This window comes from Chaetodon auriga, chromosome 20, assembly GCF_051107435.1.
Source record: "Chaetodon auriga isolate fChaAug3 chromosome 20, fChaAug3.hap1, whole genome shotgun sequence".
Lineage (NCBI taxonomy): Eukaryota > Metazoa > Chordata > Actinopteri > Chaetodontiformes > Chaetodontidae > Chaetodon > Chaetodon auriga.
Window position 1 is genome coordinate 1,517,844 of NC_135093.1, and position 14,625 is coordinate 1,532,468.

The 14,625-nt window shown below is 46.3% G+C and overlaps 1 protein-coding gene across 1 annotated transcript; it reads left to right on the forward strand.

Annotated features, from left to right (window-relative positions):
* The first annotated feature begins 471 nt into the window (after nucleotides 1-471).
* On the forward strand, nucleotides 472-13,651 carry nploc4 (NPL4 homolog, ubiquitin recognition factor). The gene is made up of 17 exons (XM_076760453.1): nucleotides 472-623; nucleotides 1,367-1,447; nucleotides 4,913-5,022; nucleotides 5,384-5,623; nucleotides 5,700-5,748; nucleotides 5,872-5,966; nucleotides 6,046-6,169; nucleotides 6,975-7,154; nucleotides 7,332-7,418; nucleotides 7,973-8,044; nucleotides 8,136-8,262; nucleotides 8,923-9,083; nucleotides 9,488-9,559; nucleotides 9,647-9,739; nucleotides 10,242-10,358; nucleotides 10,664-10,766; nucleotides 10,875-13,651. Exons 1-17 carry the CDS (start codon nucleotides 609-611, stop codon nucleotides 11,033-11,035), a joined length of 1,887 nt encoding a protein of 628 aa, XP_076616568.1. The 5' UTR covers nucleotides 472-608; the 3' UTR covers nucleotides 11,036-13,651.
* Nucleotides 13,652-14,625: the final 974 nt, after the last annotated feature.

Consider the following 14,625-nt stretch of genomic DNA (forward strand, 5'->3'; position numbering starts at 1 on the left):
CGACAGCTTCATCACAGCCAGAAACCACCCAGCACTCCGCTGGAGGACTACCTGACACACCTGGGTTTGTCTTGGTTAGTTGCCATTTCATTAAACAGTTTTATTGACAAATGTGCACCATGTATACACAATATAAGATAAAATGATGGAGGTTAAAATTTGAAACGGTGTTCGTCGAAATAAATGTGGAATTAACAAAATTATTTGCACGTAATTGAAATGCAGTGAACCTAGGACTTCAAGGCCCCTGAGGGCGCTGTGGCCCGGGGCAGCAGTGCCCACTTTGTCCATCTGATAATTCAGCCTTGATTCTGCCTTGCATGTATTTATATTGTTCAAAATCAATTATTGTTTGTAGCTCGGTGTCTTCAACATTGGGATTGTGGTATAATCTGTAGAAGTGGAACTAAGCTAAAAAAGCTTGTTTCGGCCGTGGACGCTTCAGGGTGGGACCAGTGGGAAACGGTCGGTCACTAATGTCTGCAACACCCGGTGTTTGAGTTGTGGGATGGAGTTTCGTTGACAGACAGTACGCTCCGTGAATTTTGTATTTAGTGTGTCTGTCTACTAACGCAGTGATATCTATCGGGAGTACTCGCCCGAGCAACATGGCAGATAATATTGTAAGTATAACGGAAGGTTGTGTTCCGGCAGTGAGGGGTCGACTCGGTTAACGTTAGCTAGCTTGTTAGCCGAAGTCCGGAGTGATGAGGCAGCAGAATTAGCTTGGCAGCTAACGTTCGCTCGCTATTATTAGCAAAGAGTGACTGGGGCCTGTTTAGCTAGCCGGCTAATGTTAGTCCTTTGGCTAGCAGACGGCATCCGAATAAAAAGAGTCATCGTTGGCTAACACGGAACTCACACAACCGGCATAAAATCAGAAATGAAAAGGTCCGGAATATTGTTTAGCATGCTCAGCTCATTAGCCAAACATTAGCTGGAATATGCTCGGTAGATTTAATGGAAGCCAAGATGTTGTTGATTCACTTAAAGTGATATTTTGTTGACTGTGAATAAGCCCCGAACATCGTATCAGCTGTAGTCAACGATGTCTGGTTCAAAGTCAACATCTTAATGTCACAATTCAAAAGCTCTTTGTTAAGTAGAGGCTCCTAAGCTAACGATAACATTACTTTTCTGCACTGTCATCGTTGTCAGAATATCCTGACACTGACACCACTGTAAAGAGGGGGAGAAAAGGGGGAGTTATGACTGGCAGGTGTTTGGAAGTCATATTGACGCCGCATTAAGTCCACGTTATTTCTGATTGTAAGCAGCTAACAATGGAGCTCTCCCTCCCAGCTGTGTGAACTGATAACTGAGTCAGACCCCTGAATAACGTGTCTGTTCTCGTCTTTCTTTGCAGATCATTAGGGTACAATCCCCAGATGGGATGAAGAAAATTCCTTCTACCAAGAGGGAGACAGCTGCTGCTTTTTTAAAGAAGGTACTGTGTGGAAATCATACCAGTTTTCATGTGAGGATGTCTCAGATTTTTGGACACCAGGGATAATCACATTGTTATAAGTCATTCTCTCACAGATAAAACGTGGACATCACGTCCTTTAACTGTACTGACTGTACGGCAGTGCAAGTGCCAGAGTGTACAGGACTGGAAAACGCAGTACACTCGTGTTTGCCTGGGATTTGCTCGTGCCCGCTCATTGTTCATTTATGTTTAAGCTGTGCAGAGAGTACCAGAGCAGGTCAGCCCTGCTCCCGTGTGCTCCTCTTCCTCCCACTGCTGCCATGTTGCTTGTTCAGAAACTGTAATGGATGTGTAGCTTTGCTCTTCTGTGCAGCTTGTGGTTTAGCACATCTACATTTGGTTCTAAATTTGGATAGATTGACGGAACAATCCTAATTTGGTTTTGTTCCACAAAATATTTACAGATGCCTTTGGGTCAAAGACGAAACCAGGTTTTCAGTGCACCAAAAAATAAAATTCGTGCACAACTATAATATTTGTCTTTTTTGGGTACCTTGGACTGTCTAGTTCTTAACTTTAATATTTTTTAAGAAGTGAATTGTGTACAACATGTGCTTTTACTCTGTTTTTTAAAGGGTGGCCCTTAAAATGTCATTCAGTGTAATAAAACTTTTTTTTCCAAAACAATATGTATGCAATCACAAAAATGAAATAAGTCAAACTACTTACTAAAGTACTATATGTAGAGTGATCATTAGAAGTATAATGATGCGATAGGTCCTAAGTCTCCATATTATGAGACAGTCATTAATCTTCCAACAAGTCACTTCAGCCCACTTCCTCACATAAAGTTGGGAAATGGAAAGGAAAATCTATTCAAAATCCATTGTAATTCACGTGTTGGTATGTGTAAGTGTGCATTATTCTAAACCAATACTTATGAGACATGTACTTCATTTTTTTATGCCAATATGGGCATTACACCAATGGACCACAATGGTTACACCAAATGACCAAATGACGTGTTTTTATCAGAAGCTATGTAAATTGATACAGATCACAGCAATGTTATTATTACTCTTAGTATACCACAATATGCACTCTCCTAAATACATGACAGAGACCAATTTTGAAAAGAAAATTGTATTTATTATTTTTAAGAGCATGTAAGTTAACAAAAATGCTGCAGGGTATAACAGTGTAAAAAAAATGTGAAAAAAAACCTTGAAATTGTAGACGGCGGCTACAACAATCTGAAGTCTACATTTATACAAATTAAATCTTCCACAATAATGGAATTTTCAAATGATATAGGTATGCCACAATTTATGGCTTAGCATTACTTACACACACTGTGTTGCTGCTGTAAACTTGTCCCAGTCTGATTTGACAAGTTTGGACTGCCTCATAGTTAAGGGCTCTGGCTCAGATATAACAGCCTTCACATCTGATCTGAAATAAAAAACTTTGTCTGCTCTTTCTGGCCACACAAAAGCATTCTTTCCTGTTGCACACTGATGCATGCAACTGACTTCCATCTCGTGACCTACGACCTGCACCACCTGCCCAATAAAGGGCTTGTCTTCATACATTACAATGACAAATGTCTGCAGAAATGATGTTGGTGTTTTACAGCTATAACAGCACTGATTACACAGAATGACACTGTCCTTGCACTGAATGACATTATTATACATTTTACATCTTTTATGGGCAAATACATAGCCACCTACATTAAAAAGTGCATATGATCTACACAGTTCAGTGCAATTACTTCCAACACATACTGCAATACATTTGTTTCAATTAAATTTCAACTATAAAAGTGACTTTTGACATTTCACTGAATGACATTTCATTTTGTGTCCATTGGTACCACATCATAAAAACATGAATATATCACATATTTTAGAGAGGAAAACTCACCTTCTGCTACCACCTCCGAAGCCTTCAGGAGTCCTTCTAACGATGGAACAGGTGTTCAGCTGACTATATATTAGATTGGTCGTTAAAAAAGGCCAGCTTTATCTCATTACACTGAATGATCTGTAATTAACTTAGAAGTGGGCACAAAAGTCCCCTACTGATTTCAATATCAAAACGAAGGAGTATTGCAAAGTGCTTTTAATATGATAAGACCAACACCTGTACAATTATGCCAGGGTAGTTACAATACAACTTTATTTATTTTTTCACATGAATATTTAAACATGTTTCATTGAAATTGTAGTTCGTACCATTACACTGAATGACAAATATGGACTTTATGAGCTTATTTCACATATGCAGATTCATTTTTTTTCATCAAAAGTTACTGACATTACAAAGTGGACCATGTACTTTCACCTGATGTATCCAAAATGTAATCCTCTCCTTCTCGGGGTACTTTTATGTGTCCGTACTCAAAAAAAAGGGCGTCTCGTCTTTGACCCCTTTGAAGCAGTGGATTTGAAAAGCCTAAGTTAGAGCCGTGTTCCAGCAGAGCATTGCAGCAGCACCTCATTAAAAATGTATGCATCCGTGTGAAGGCAGGATGGTGTAGCCTGCAGATCAATCAGAGGAGTAGTTTTCATTCCCTGCCGATGTGCAGCCAGTCACGGGTGGAATCGAAAACCAGGAGCGTGAGGCACACGGGGCAGAGGCAGTCTGAGCCCTGCAGGTTGTATTTCTGAAGCTGAGACTGAATAAAAACAGCTCAAAGCTCTCATACAGTCTGACAGCGTACAGCTCCGCCGAGCATCCAGAAATAATATCCATCTTCGTCTGGGTGGATTTAGAAAAATAACAGTTTTATCCTCAAAAAACCTTGAAGCACTCGGCTGTTCTCTGCTTCTTATTACCGACACTGACCTTAAAGATAAAACACTCAGTGCTGGCTGTGATGCCGCCGGTAGCCGGTTTATGGTGGACTGTTGGTTCAGATGTCACAGGATCATTGCAGCTCGTTTTATTCCAAGATAATCGTTCTGAACTTATGTTGAAAGTTCACTAATGGTAGTTGAATTAAGTACACATGAAGTGATGAATGCAGGCAATGGACCAGCATCAGGCTGATTGTCTGCTGGTGTGTGACGTGATGAACAAAGTGCTATGGGACACTCTGTCGACCGGCCAGCTCAGAGTGCTCTTAATACCTTAGTTTGGCTCACTCTGCGATGACCTTAAGACGTGTTCCTACAAGCTGAGTTTCTGTCGTGCCAAGAGGCTCTGAGCTAATCTGCTTTACCCTTTGTACATGCACCTTTTTCATTGGCACATGCTGGTCTGAATTGTTTCCAAGAGTGGATACTGAGGAGGCAAATATTCTGAGACATCATGCAAACGATTAGCTCGGACTGATTTAAGACATCGTGTCTTTTGACCCTCTCAACATCACATGAGCTTTATGGTGTTGAAAGTTAGGAGTATTTTGACGTTAGGTCATGAGTCCCGAGGCTATCGTCCATTCTAATCAGCACACTTTATTTATTGTTTGTCCCTCAGGTAGCCAAAGAGTTTGGGTTCAATTCCAACGGGTTTTCTGTTTACCTGAACCGCAACAAGACCGGAGAGATCCTGTCCCAGAACAAAACTCTGAGCCTGCTTAAGATCAAGTAAGTAAAAGCGAACAGTGTGTGGATTTTACATTCTCATTCAGGCTGAGCTGTGCGAGTCCTCGAGAAGACAGACACACCATCTGCTTCAAGGAATGAAAACCCAGCTTACACGTTTATCGGTCGTAGCTCATCTGATGCTCAAATGTGCCGTTCAGACGAGAAGTAACACTCAAACATAGATGCAAACGCTCATCGATCACGAGATCTTTAACGCAGGGAATGTTAACGTAAGAACAAATGTGACAGCTGCAGTTACACACAGTGTTTGTCAGGAGGTTTGATGTTTTTAAGTTCAGATGATTCAGTGAAACCTCCTTCACGCTCAGGTGTGATTGGTTTTGTCTCCTCTCCTTCGTAGGCATGGCGACATGCTGTTTCTGTTCCCTTCAGGATCTTCCTCCTCCTCCTCCGGGGAGGTGATGGACACAGCCACCCCACACTCCTCTTCATCACTACCATCCATCTCATCTTCCTCATCCTCTTCTTCATCCTCCATGATCCCGCGGTCCCACTCAGCGCCCCAGGTCCAGGAGGATGAGATTGATCAGTATCTGGCCAAACAAGATGGGAAGATCTACAGGAACAGAGATCCACAGCTGTAAGACACAGAGCCACAGCAGACATGCAGGTTGAACTCGAGCCTCACATGCCTGATGATTCCTCTCTTTCCACAGATGTCGCCATGGTGCCCTTGGAAAATGCGTGCACTGTGTACCATTAGAGGTGAGAGAATTCCCTCATTCATGTTTTTTTGTTTCTTGACCCGCTGTAATGCCGGCACCGCTACGGTCTCACAGGTTTGTTCTAGTTTTACTCGTTGAAACTGGCTTCTCTTGTTTCTGCCAGCCTTTTGACGAAGACTACCTGAATCACCTCGACCCACCAGTGAAGCACATGTCATTCCACGCGTACCTTCGCAAGCTGACCGGTGGAGCCGACAAGTGAGAAGTTGCTTTTAAGTTCTTTGGTGGAAATAAACAAATTCTAGTCAGATTGTGACGCTGTCTTGATCTCCTGCAGAGGGAAGTTTGCAGCTTTGGAGAACATCAGCTGTAAGATCAAGTCAGGCTGTGAGGGCCACCCTCCCTGGCCGGAGGGGATCTGCACCAAGTGCCAGCCCAGTGCCATCACGCTGAACAGACAGGTATGATGATGATAATGACAAACGACCGGCAGCAAGGAGCGTTCAGAGTCAGGCTTAGTGTGCACCGGTACTGTTTGAACATTTCTGTGTTGACCAGCTGTTGTGTTGAGTCTCAGAGTGAGTCTTTTTGTTGCGTCCTGAGGAGGAGTTTTGGTGGAGATCAGGACTGAGCTGTGGCTTTGGCATTGAGCACTGACTGCCTCCTTGATGGAGGTCTGAGAGCTTTTTCTAGTGAAGTGTCCAGTTGTCATTTAGGATGTTTTTAGGAGTCTGTTCACGCTGATAAAGGCTAATAAAAATAATGTTGTTGTGTAAGAAAGTGAAAATATGAACCAATAAAAGGCCTATATAAGACACATAGTTTATTATGTGAATGTCCGGCCCGCTCAGCCTTTGCTTGGAAGAAGTCTGGCACTCGGACAAATTCACCTGATGTGTGTTCGGTTTCCTCTGCTTTCAAGTTATTGCTCAGTGGCTGTCACAGAGATGAGGAACAGTATTGGTGTGAATGTGTACAACTAATCATCACACACACACAGACACACACACACTGATGGCAGCGAGCTGCCATGCAAGCTTCTGGCCTGACCATTGGAGCAGTTTGGGCTTCAGTTTTGGGCCCAAAGACGTTGGACGTGTGGACCGGAGGAGCTGCCAAACCTCAGCTCGTGTTGTCTGTGAATGCAGTGAAACCTAAATACTGTTGCGTGGATGTAGCTCTCTGTCTCTTCCTGCACTGCCTGGTCATGCCTTAAAGAAGAAGATGTTGCCAGATTTTAGTTTTCATTCAGTCTTCTTCTCCCAGAAATACAGACACGTGGACAACATCATGTTCGAGAACCACACCATTGCAGACCGCTTCCTGGACTTCTGGAGGAAGACGGGCAGTCAGAGGATGGGATACTTGTATGGCAGGTTCACTGAGCACAAAGACATCCCTCTAGGCATCAGAGCTGAGGTGGCTGCCATCTATGAACCGCCACAGGTGAGGATTCCTCCGACTATCACAGTCTGCTTCAGCTGCTCGGCTCTGTGTGGGGCCTTCTGATTTCCTCGCAGTGTGTTTGACTCGTCCTTCCATCAGAGAGTCACAGGCCTCACTAACCCTGTACTAACTCTTTGTTTCACTTTAGTGGTGACACTTGTCCCTGCTGTGTTTCAGAACGCCACTCAGAACAGCCTGGAGCTGGTGGACGATCCCAAAGCTGCAGCTGTGGACGAAATCGCTGCCAAGCTGGGCCTCTGCAAGGTGGGCCTTGGTTTCTTCTTCGCTCTGTCTGACACTGAGCCTCCCAGCTCACTTTACACACTGAATGCTGACAGTCTGCAGCCTTGTGACAGGCTTTGAAATGTGAAATTAAGGCTCGGGGCAGAGTTACGCTTCTCCATCAAGGTGTTCCTGCCGTCTCACCTCTGAAGCCTTCGGCACATTCATTTATGGCTGGTGGGACCTGGTCCTACCTTCATACAGCCTGCTTTGCATCTGTATCTATGTCATACATGACTTGTTCAGTGTTTTTGGATCTTTGTTTTGACTTTACTCTGATTTTTCTGGCTGCACCAACACTTACTTTCACGATAGATGAATCTGCTGATTATGGAAGAAAAGTCCAAGAAGACACATTCAGATGTTTTATTTGATCAACAGTCTAAAACTCAAGGATACCCAGTTCACTGACAGATGATCAAGAGAAGCTGAAAACTGACATTTTACCTTAAAAATGACTCGATGATGATCGAAGCTGCTGCAGATTAACGAGTGAATTGTTTCAGCTGCACTGAGTTCATCTCTTTGGGTCTCAGGTGGGCTGGATCTTCACTGACCTGCTCTCTGAGGATACGAGGATAGGCACCGTCCGCTACTCCAGAAACAAGGTGAGGACGCAGCTCGCTCAGACGGCCCGTCCGTCAGACTCAGGCGCTGCTTCCCGCCTGTTTTACCGTTGTCTTCTCTCTCTTCTGTTAGGACTCGTACTACCTGAGCGCAGAGGAGTGCATCACAGCCGGATACTTCCAGAATCATCACTCAAACCCTTGCAGACTCTCTCGAGACGGCCATTTCGGCTCAAAGTTTGTGACCGTGGTGGCCACGGGTACGTCTCTGCTCGCTCTGAGGCTGAACTCAATCTCTGTAACTGTTCGCACTGACAGCGTGATCTTGCCTCGACATGTGGTATGAATGAATGTTCATACTCTTTTCTCTCACATTAGAGGATTTCGAAACGTTTCTCAGGTGACGCTGAGCAGTGCGTTGAAGTTTAAGCCCACTCATATGGAACATGTGGAAGTGAGAAACTGAAGTGTTGTTGAGAAGGACTGTGTGTATTCCTTCAGCTCGGGCTCGTGAGGAGCCTGTTTCAGTCCCCGGTGTCTCCATGGTGTGTGCAGTAATGTTGCTGTGCAGCACTGAGACGCTCTGTTTGGTCTCTGGGATCGAGGCCAAGTGTTTACACCCCCTCCAATAAAACCTTGTCGGCCCTCCTCATGTAATTGTTCCAGAAAAGCACAATACGAAGCGGTGACCTCATCCCTTCATTTACATTAAAGAGGCGCCGGCGGCCAAAGCTGACATCATGGCTCCACGCCTGACGCCAGCCAGAGCAGAGTCCATCTGTCTCACTCTGCCTCGTGTGAAGACGTCATCCGTTTGCAAATGAGCTTCAGGTGTAACACTGAGCCGTGACGAGTCGACGACACAGTACTGCGAATGACGTTAAACCGCCACGCTGGTCCGTTTGTCTGTCTCCGTGCAGGTGGTCCAGACAACCAGGTGCACTTTGAAGGATATCAGGTGTCCAATCAGTGCATGGCTTTGGTGAGAGACGAGTGCCTCCTGCCCTGCAAAGACGCTCCCGAGCTGGGCTTCGTCAAGGAGTCGAGCCCTGAGCAGTACGTACCCGACGTCTTCTACAAGGTAGGACTCCGCGATGGACGACCGTCCAAAACATCTCGTGCTCAGGCTTTGTCTTTTCAGAGGGGACTGAACATTACACAGCTCAGACATCCAACATTAGCCGATGGTTCATCCAGATCTTTGATCCTGTGTTGAGTGTTAGTGACACGACAAACATCGACAACCTGTCAGATGTTTCCCTGAATCGCTGTCACGTGACTGCAGGTTTCAGGGCTCAGTCTGTCCCAGTTGTGCAGAGTTTCATGTTTTTTCATGCAAATTCTTGTCAAAATTAACACTGAAGTGATGTTGGTGAAATGTCCTCATTTAAAGGTCAGATTTGATCTTTCTGGCTCTTTTTAATTTAAGAAACGAGCTTTTCAAGTTTAGAAAGTTCACCGTTTTTCCCTCCTTCCATCCCGAAGGACAAAGACAAGTTTGGGAATGACGTCACGTTTCTAGCCCGGCCCCTCCCTGTGGAGTACCTCATCATAGACGTGAGTGAAAGGTGTCTGTTAGTCTGCTCTTCACGTGTCTTCGTCTGTCCTTACTGGTAGAAAATGCTGCCATGTGTTCTCCCTCAGATCACCACCACTTTTCCAAAGGACCCTCAGTACACCTTCTGCTCCACACAACGCTTCCCCATTGAGAACCGGGACATTCTGGGAGAAACACAAGTGAGTCAACGTCTGTTTGTCCTCTTAAAAACATGAATTCATACATTTTCATGTTAAATATGAGAAAATTCTCTCCAACAAATCCAAGCTGCTGTGTTGAAACTGGAAGCAGCTCCTCAAACCTTTGCTGTGGCTTGTAATCCTGCTGGATGACGGCGGAGCGGCTCGCTCGCCGGACGCAGCTTTGCTCACAGTCAGAAATCTCTCTGAAGTCGATCTTCTGTGCTCGGCTTCTCCGCACGCACGTCTCGAGCGATGTCACTGTTACAATAATGCTCAGGTATTCTGGGTGATCGATGGGCTGAAATGTGGAATTACTGAGCGTGAATGTCACAGCAGCTGCTTTCACTTCTCTCCTCAGCCTTTAGCCTTCGTCTCTGGCTGTATGTCAGCGTGTTATGAGCAGCTGCAGCTCAGTGCCTGACAGCGTGAGGCCGACCTTTGGCTTCCATGACCTCCAGAGACTTCTACATCTTGTTCTTGTTACTTTGTGTTTTTGCAGAATTTCCACAGTTTAGCGACGTACCTGTCCCAGTGCACCTCCACGGCATTCCTGGACATCGTGTCAGACTTCCATCTGCTCCTCTTCCTCGTCACCAATGAAGTCATGCCTCTGAGAGTAAGTCAGCACTTCTTCCTCTGCAGTTTTCCGTTGGTGTTGCAGAAACTGGTTCCAGTACGGTCACATTCCTCTCCAATCTGGACCTGGTTACTGCTGTGAGGATGTTTTCACTCAGACCTTTGATTCGTGCTCGTAGATTTTCAAAGTGGCCAACGTGACGATCAAAAGCTAAAGAACGTTTTTCTGCGTTTAGCTAATAATGAGCCGCTTGGTCAGATTAACCTTTTATGAAATCCAGACTTTCAAAGCGGCGAGCTGGTGTGTGTTTTTTTGTGTTTCCTGAGCTCTGTTTGTTTCTGCAGGACAGCATCGGGTTGCTACTAGACGCAGTGAGGACTTCTAACGAGGACCTGGCTCAGACCTGGAAGAAGTCTGAGCAGTGGGCCACCATCGAGCAGCTGTGCAGTAAGTCAGAGTCACGCGCCGGCTCAGCTTCACCGGCCTGGTCTCACCTCAGTTTGAAGCCGGTCGTTTGTTTGAAACACATCCTGTAATCTCTCTCCTGTCCTTCAGGCACAGTTGGCGGACAGCCCTCCAGCTCTCTGGGTTACGGGGCCATGGGCGGCCCCTCGGTCCCCGCCTCCTCCTCGGCCATGTGGTCCTGCCTCCACTGCACCTTCATGAACCAGCCCGGCACAGAGCACTGTGAAATGTGCAGCCTGCCCCGCAGTTAAGCCCCCCGCCCGCGCCCCGCCCTGACCTTATCCCACCCAGCCCTCCTCTTCATTCGCCAATGACATCACCGCACCAGGACCAGGACCAGGACCAGCTGCGAGATTCGGATGCCCTTCGTGTTTTCTTTCGCCTCACTCCGAAGCCTCTGTCCTTCCGTCTCGCCGGCCGCTGTGAGGCGTCAGAGGGATGCGCTCGTTTACACCGGATTCAAAGAGTAAATCAAATAAAAGCAGACTGATTTTTTTTTTTTTGCATCCCTCCTCACGGCGGCTCTTGTGAGCGGCGAGGTTCGTTAAGGTGAAGCACTTTCGGCTGAGGCCCCCTCCCCTCGACCCGCAGCCCCCTGAATAATCACCACCTCAGATGAATCCTGCTGAGACTCAGGACGACAGCAAAGACCGGAGTGTGTGGATGTCCTCACGTCAGTGCCCTCTCGCTCCACAACGTCTTCTGGAAAATCTTGCTGTGTATAAATACATTTGAGGAAAGATACTGTTATTTAATTAAGCTTCTTTTTTTTTACCTGATTGTAGCGATACCTTAAAATTTTGAATCTTCAGCGTGGATTCTACTTCTAGTCAGGTGTTTGTAGGTCTTGGTCTCTTTGACGAGCCCCTTAAAGTACAATCATCGGTCAGAGCTCAGACCTGAAAACTCTTTGGAGCTCCAGAGTGATTCCAGTTCAGTAGAGAGTTTATATTTTCAGTATTGAGTTACTTTCAAAATAAGTCCTGGATTGGAAAAGGCATACGTAAAAAGCTCTTCACCCTAAACATCCTCCACTGATTGCAGAAGTACCAGGAGCTGTTGGTGATGGCTAACGTCTGGACTGATGTCCCACCGACGTAAACTGGTTCCTAAACATCTTTTGGCTGGTTTGCTGGAAAAGTAGCTTTTGGATTTGGTGGGTTGAACTCGAGCAGCCATAATATGTAGCTTCTTCTATCAGCTGTATGTTCACGCCCCAGGACACCACCCATCGTCCTCATCCTCGTTACTGACTCGCACTCTTTTAGCTGTGAGGTGCTTCTAGAAACCACTGGTGCTCGCCGCTCTCCTCTCCGTCACTCCCTCACTTCCTGCCTGCGGTTGTTTTCAGGCTGGCGCCGCTCCACGGGAGTCAGACCGTAACCGATGCTCCTCCTCCGACGGGCCCCTCCGGGTCTCTCCATCACTCAGCCTTCAAAGACTTTGCTGCTCGGAGTGCAGAGGGGTCGCAGGTCAGCACGGGGGGAAAGAGATGCAGCCTGGTCTGTGTGTGCTCTTACTCTCTGCACTTTGAGCTGCTTCCAGCTGGAGGTGTGGACCGTGTTCACCGTGTCGTCTCTGCAGAACGAGCTGAGCCTGGAAACGGCGTGAAAAGCACTCAGACGCCCCTCGATAGCACTGAAAAAACAGCTTTTTCTCTCGTACCTCTAGTCGTGCTGTTTTGCAGATGGTTGGTGCGTCAGATCAGCGCAGTGCAGCGGAGGTGGAAGGAGTTTCGTTGTGGTGCTAATTGAAATATGACATTTAAAAAAAATCAACACTTCACAGGCTGAAATGCATAAAAAACCCTCCACATAAAGTTTTTTATTTTGACCGGTTTGAGTGAACTGACCCTTAAACACGTGACAGTCAGCCGTGAACGTGTCAGGACAGTCGATCAAAACAGATTCTTCAGGAGAAAAATATTGGGACCAAAACTAAGACATCGGGGTCAGTTCTGGTTCATTAAAGTTCACATCTGGCAGCAAAATGTCAGTTTGATCCGCTCCGCCCAAACGCTGCTAACACGCCCCACCCAGCAGAAAGACCGATGCTGTCCACACGCAGCTGTGCGCCATCAGCTGTCGTCCAGATGGAGAAATGTAAACGCTCATCAGCGTCGGAGATGATGTGAAGAGCGCTGCAGCTCTGAGGCCGGCAGGCGGATCGCGTTTGAGAAAAGATGACAGAGGCTGATGAGAGCGATGCTGAAAGAACGAGCTGCACATCCGTCACCTTCTCGCCTCTGACCAGCAGGATGTCCTCATCACCTCTCTGGTCTGTTTGCTGCTGACTGACTCAAACCTTTCACCCCCACCTTCCACCTTCACTTTCTTTTTGCCCTCATAACCTCGTGCACTGTTACATGGACTCGTTTTCTGCTGAAGGATGTTCCAGCTGGCAGGAAACGAAGCGAGTGGCTGAATCCTGCGAGTTTCTTTGGGGTAGCTGACGGGGAAACGGGCCTGTTGGGTCCGGAGGGCGAGCGGCGGCCTGCAGATTTGCTATTTATGAGACGTGTGCTTCTTTGTAAGAGCTTGACAGTAATTCCATCGATGAAGTGAGAATATATTTTTAGTTGTAGATGAAAAATGCTTGAAAAAAAGAGTTTGTTTTTCTTCCTTTCCTCTGGTGATATCATTCTTGCCCCCTGTGTGAATTCTCGAGAGCGATTTATCTGATGTCATGCTAACGGACAGCAGTGACCTTTTCCTTTTGTACTGATCCAGGGGCCGTTTGCTGAGCAAGCATGCTCTTGGAGCTGCAGCCGGTCCTCGCTTTCCACTGAACTGAGGACCCTGAAAGTTGTATGCTGTTGACCTGGATTTGAAACAAAATAAAAAAAACAAAACAGAGAATCCCTCTGCAGACGGTGATGTGTGTGATTTGTCCAAACAGAAGCAGAGCGGCTCGTTTTGGCTTCTCACTTGTTGAATATTTAGAATTCAGCAGAGGAGAAGTCAAAGATTAGAGGACGCTTCATTTTCACTGCAAACCATCTCCAGACTGACACCCCGGCGCTGTCTGAGGGCTGCTCTTCATCCTCTTCGGACCAGTTCTCATGTAAACACAGAGATTATCTCAGGCGACAGCGAACGTAAACATAAACAACCTTAATATGAACATGTTGGGTTTTTTTTTTTTTAAGAATTGTGACAGATGCACATGACAGGAAGTCCTTCCTACTTTACAGATTACAGTTTGTCATATCCTGCCTGTCCAGTGAAAAGCACGTATCTCCAGATGTGTAATATTAATCCACAGACAGCAGATAGAAAAACGCTGACAGGCAACACTTTACTGCAACATGAGGACTTATACTTGATTTGTAGTGGAGTGTTTTCACAGTGTGGTATTAGTACTTCAGTATCTGAATACTGGCAGCTGGACAACAGATGAAGTTTGGTGCGACTGTAAAATATCAAACATCTCTGCAGCACTTGATGTTCCTTCTGAGGCGTCGGCTTGAGAGCTGACAGGAGTTATTTGGTAATTTCGACGCTGTTGGAGCTGCTGCTGGAGATGAAGACCTCCTGATGGAAAACAGCGCAGGTCAGAGCTGGAGGGACGAGCTTCAGCGGGTCCGAGCTTCACTTTGAAGTGAAATGCTGATATATGATGCTCGTGAGGCTCCGATGGGAGGGGAGACGGCAGCCCCTCCCTCACCGCAGACCATGAGCTGCTCAAAGGACAAGACAGGCGAGACAAGCCCAGTCCTCACTGGATGATCTGACTCTGGAGCGACAGGTTTGTTCTCTGCTTTCTAATCACTGCAGCAGTTAACGTTCAGCTTTAGAGCATCTGAACATACTCAGAGTGTGTGTGTGTGTGTGTGTTTCCA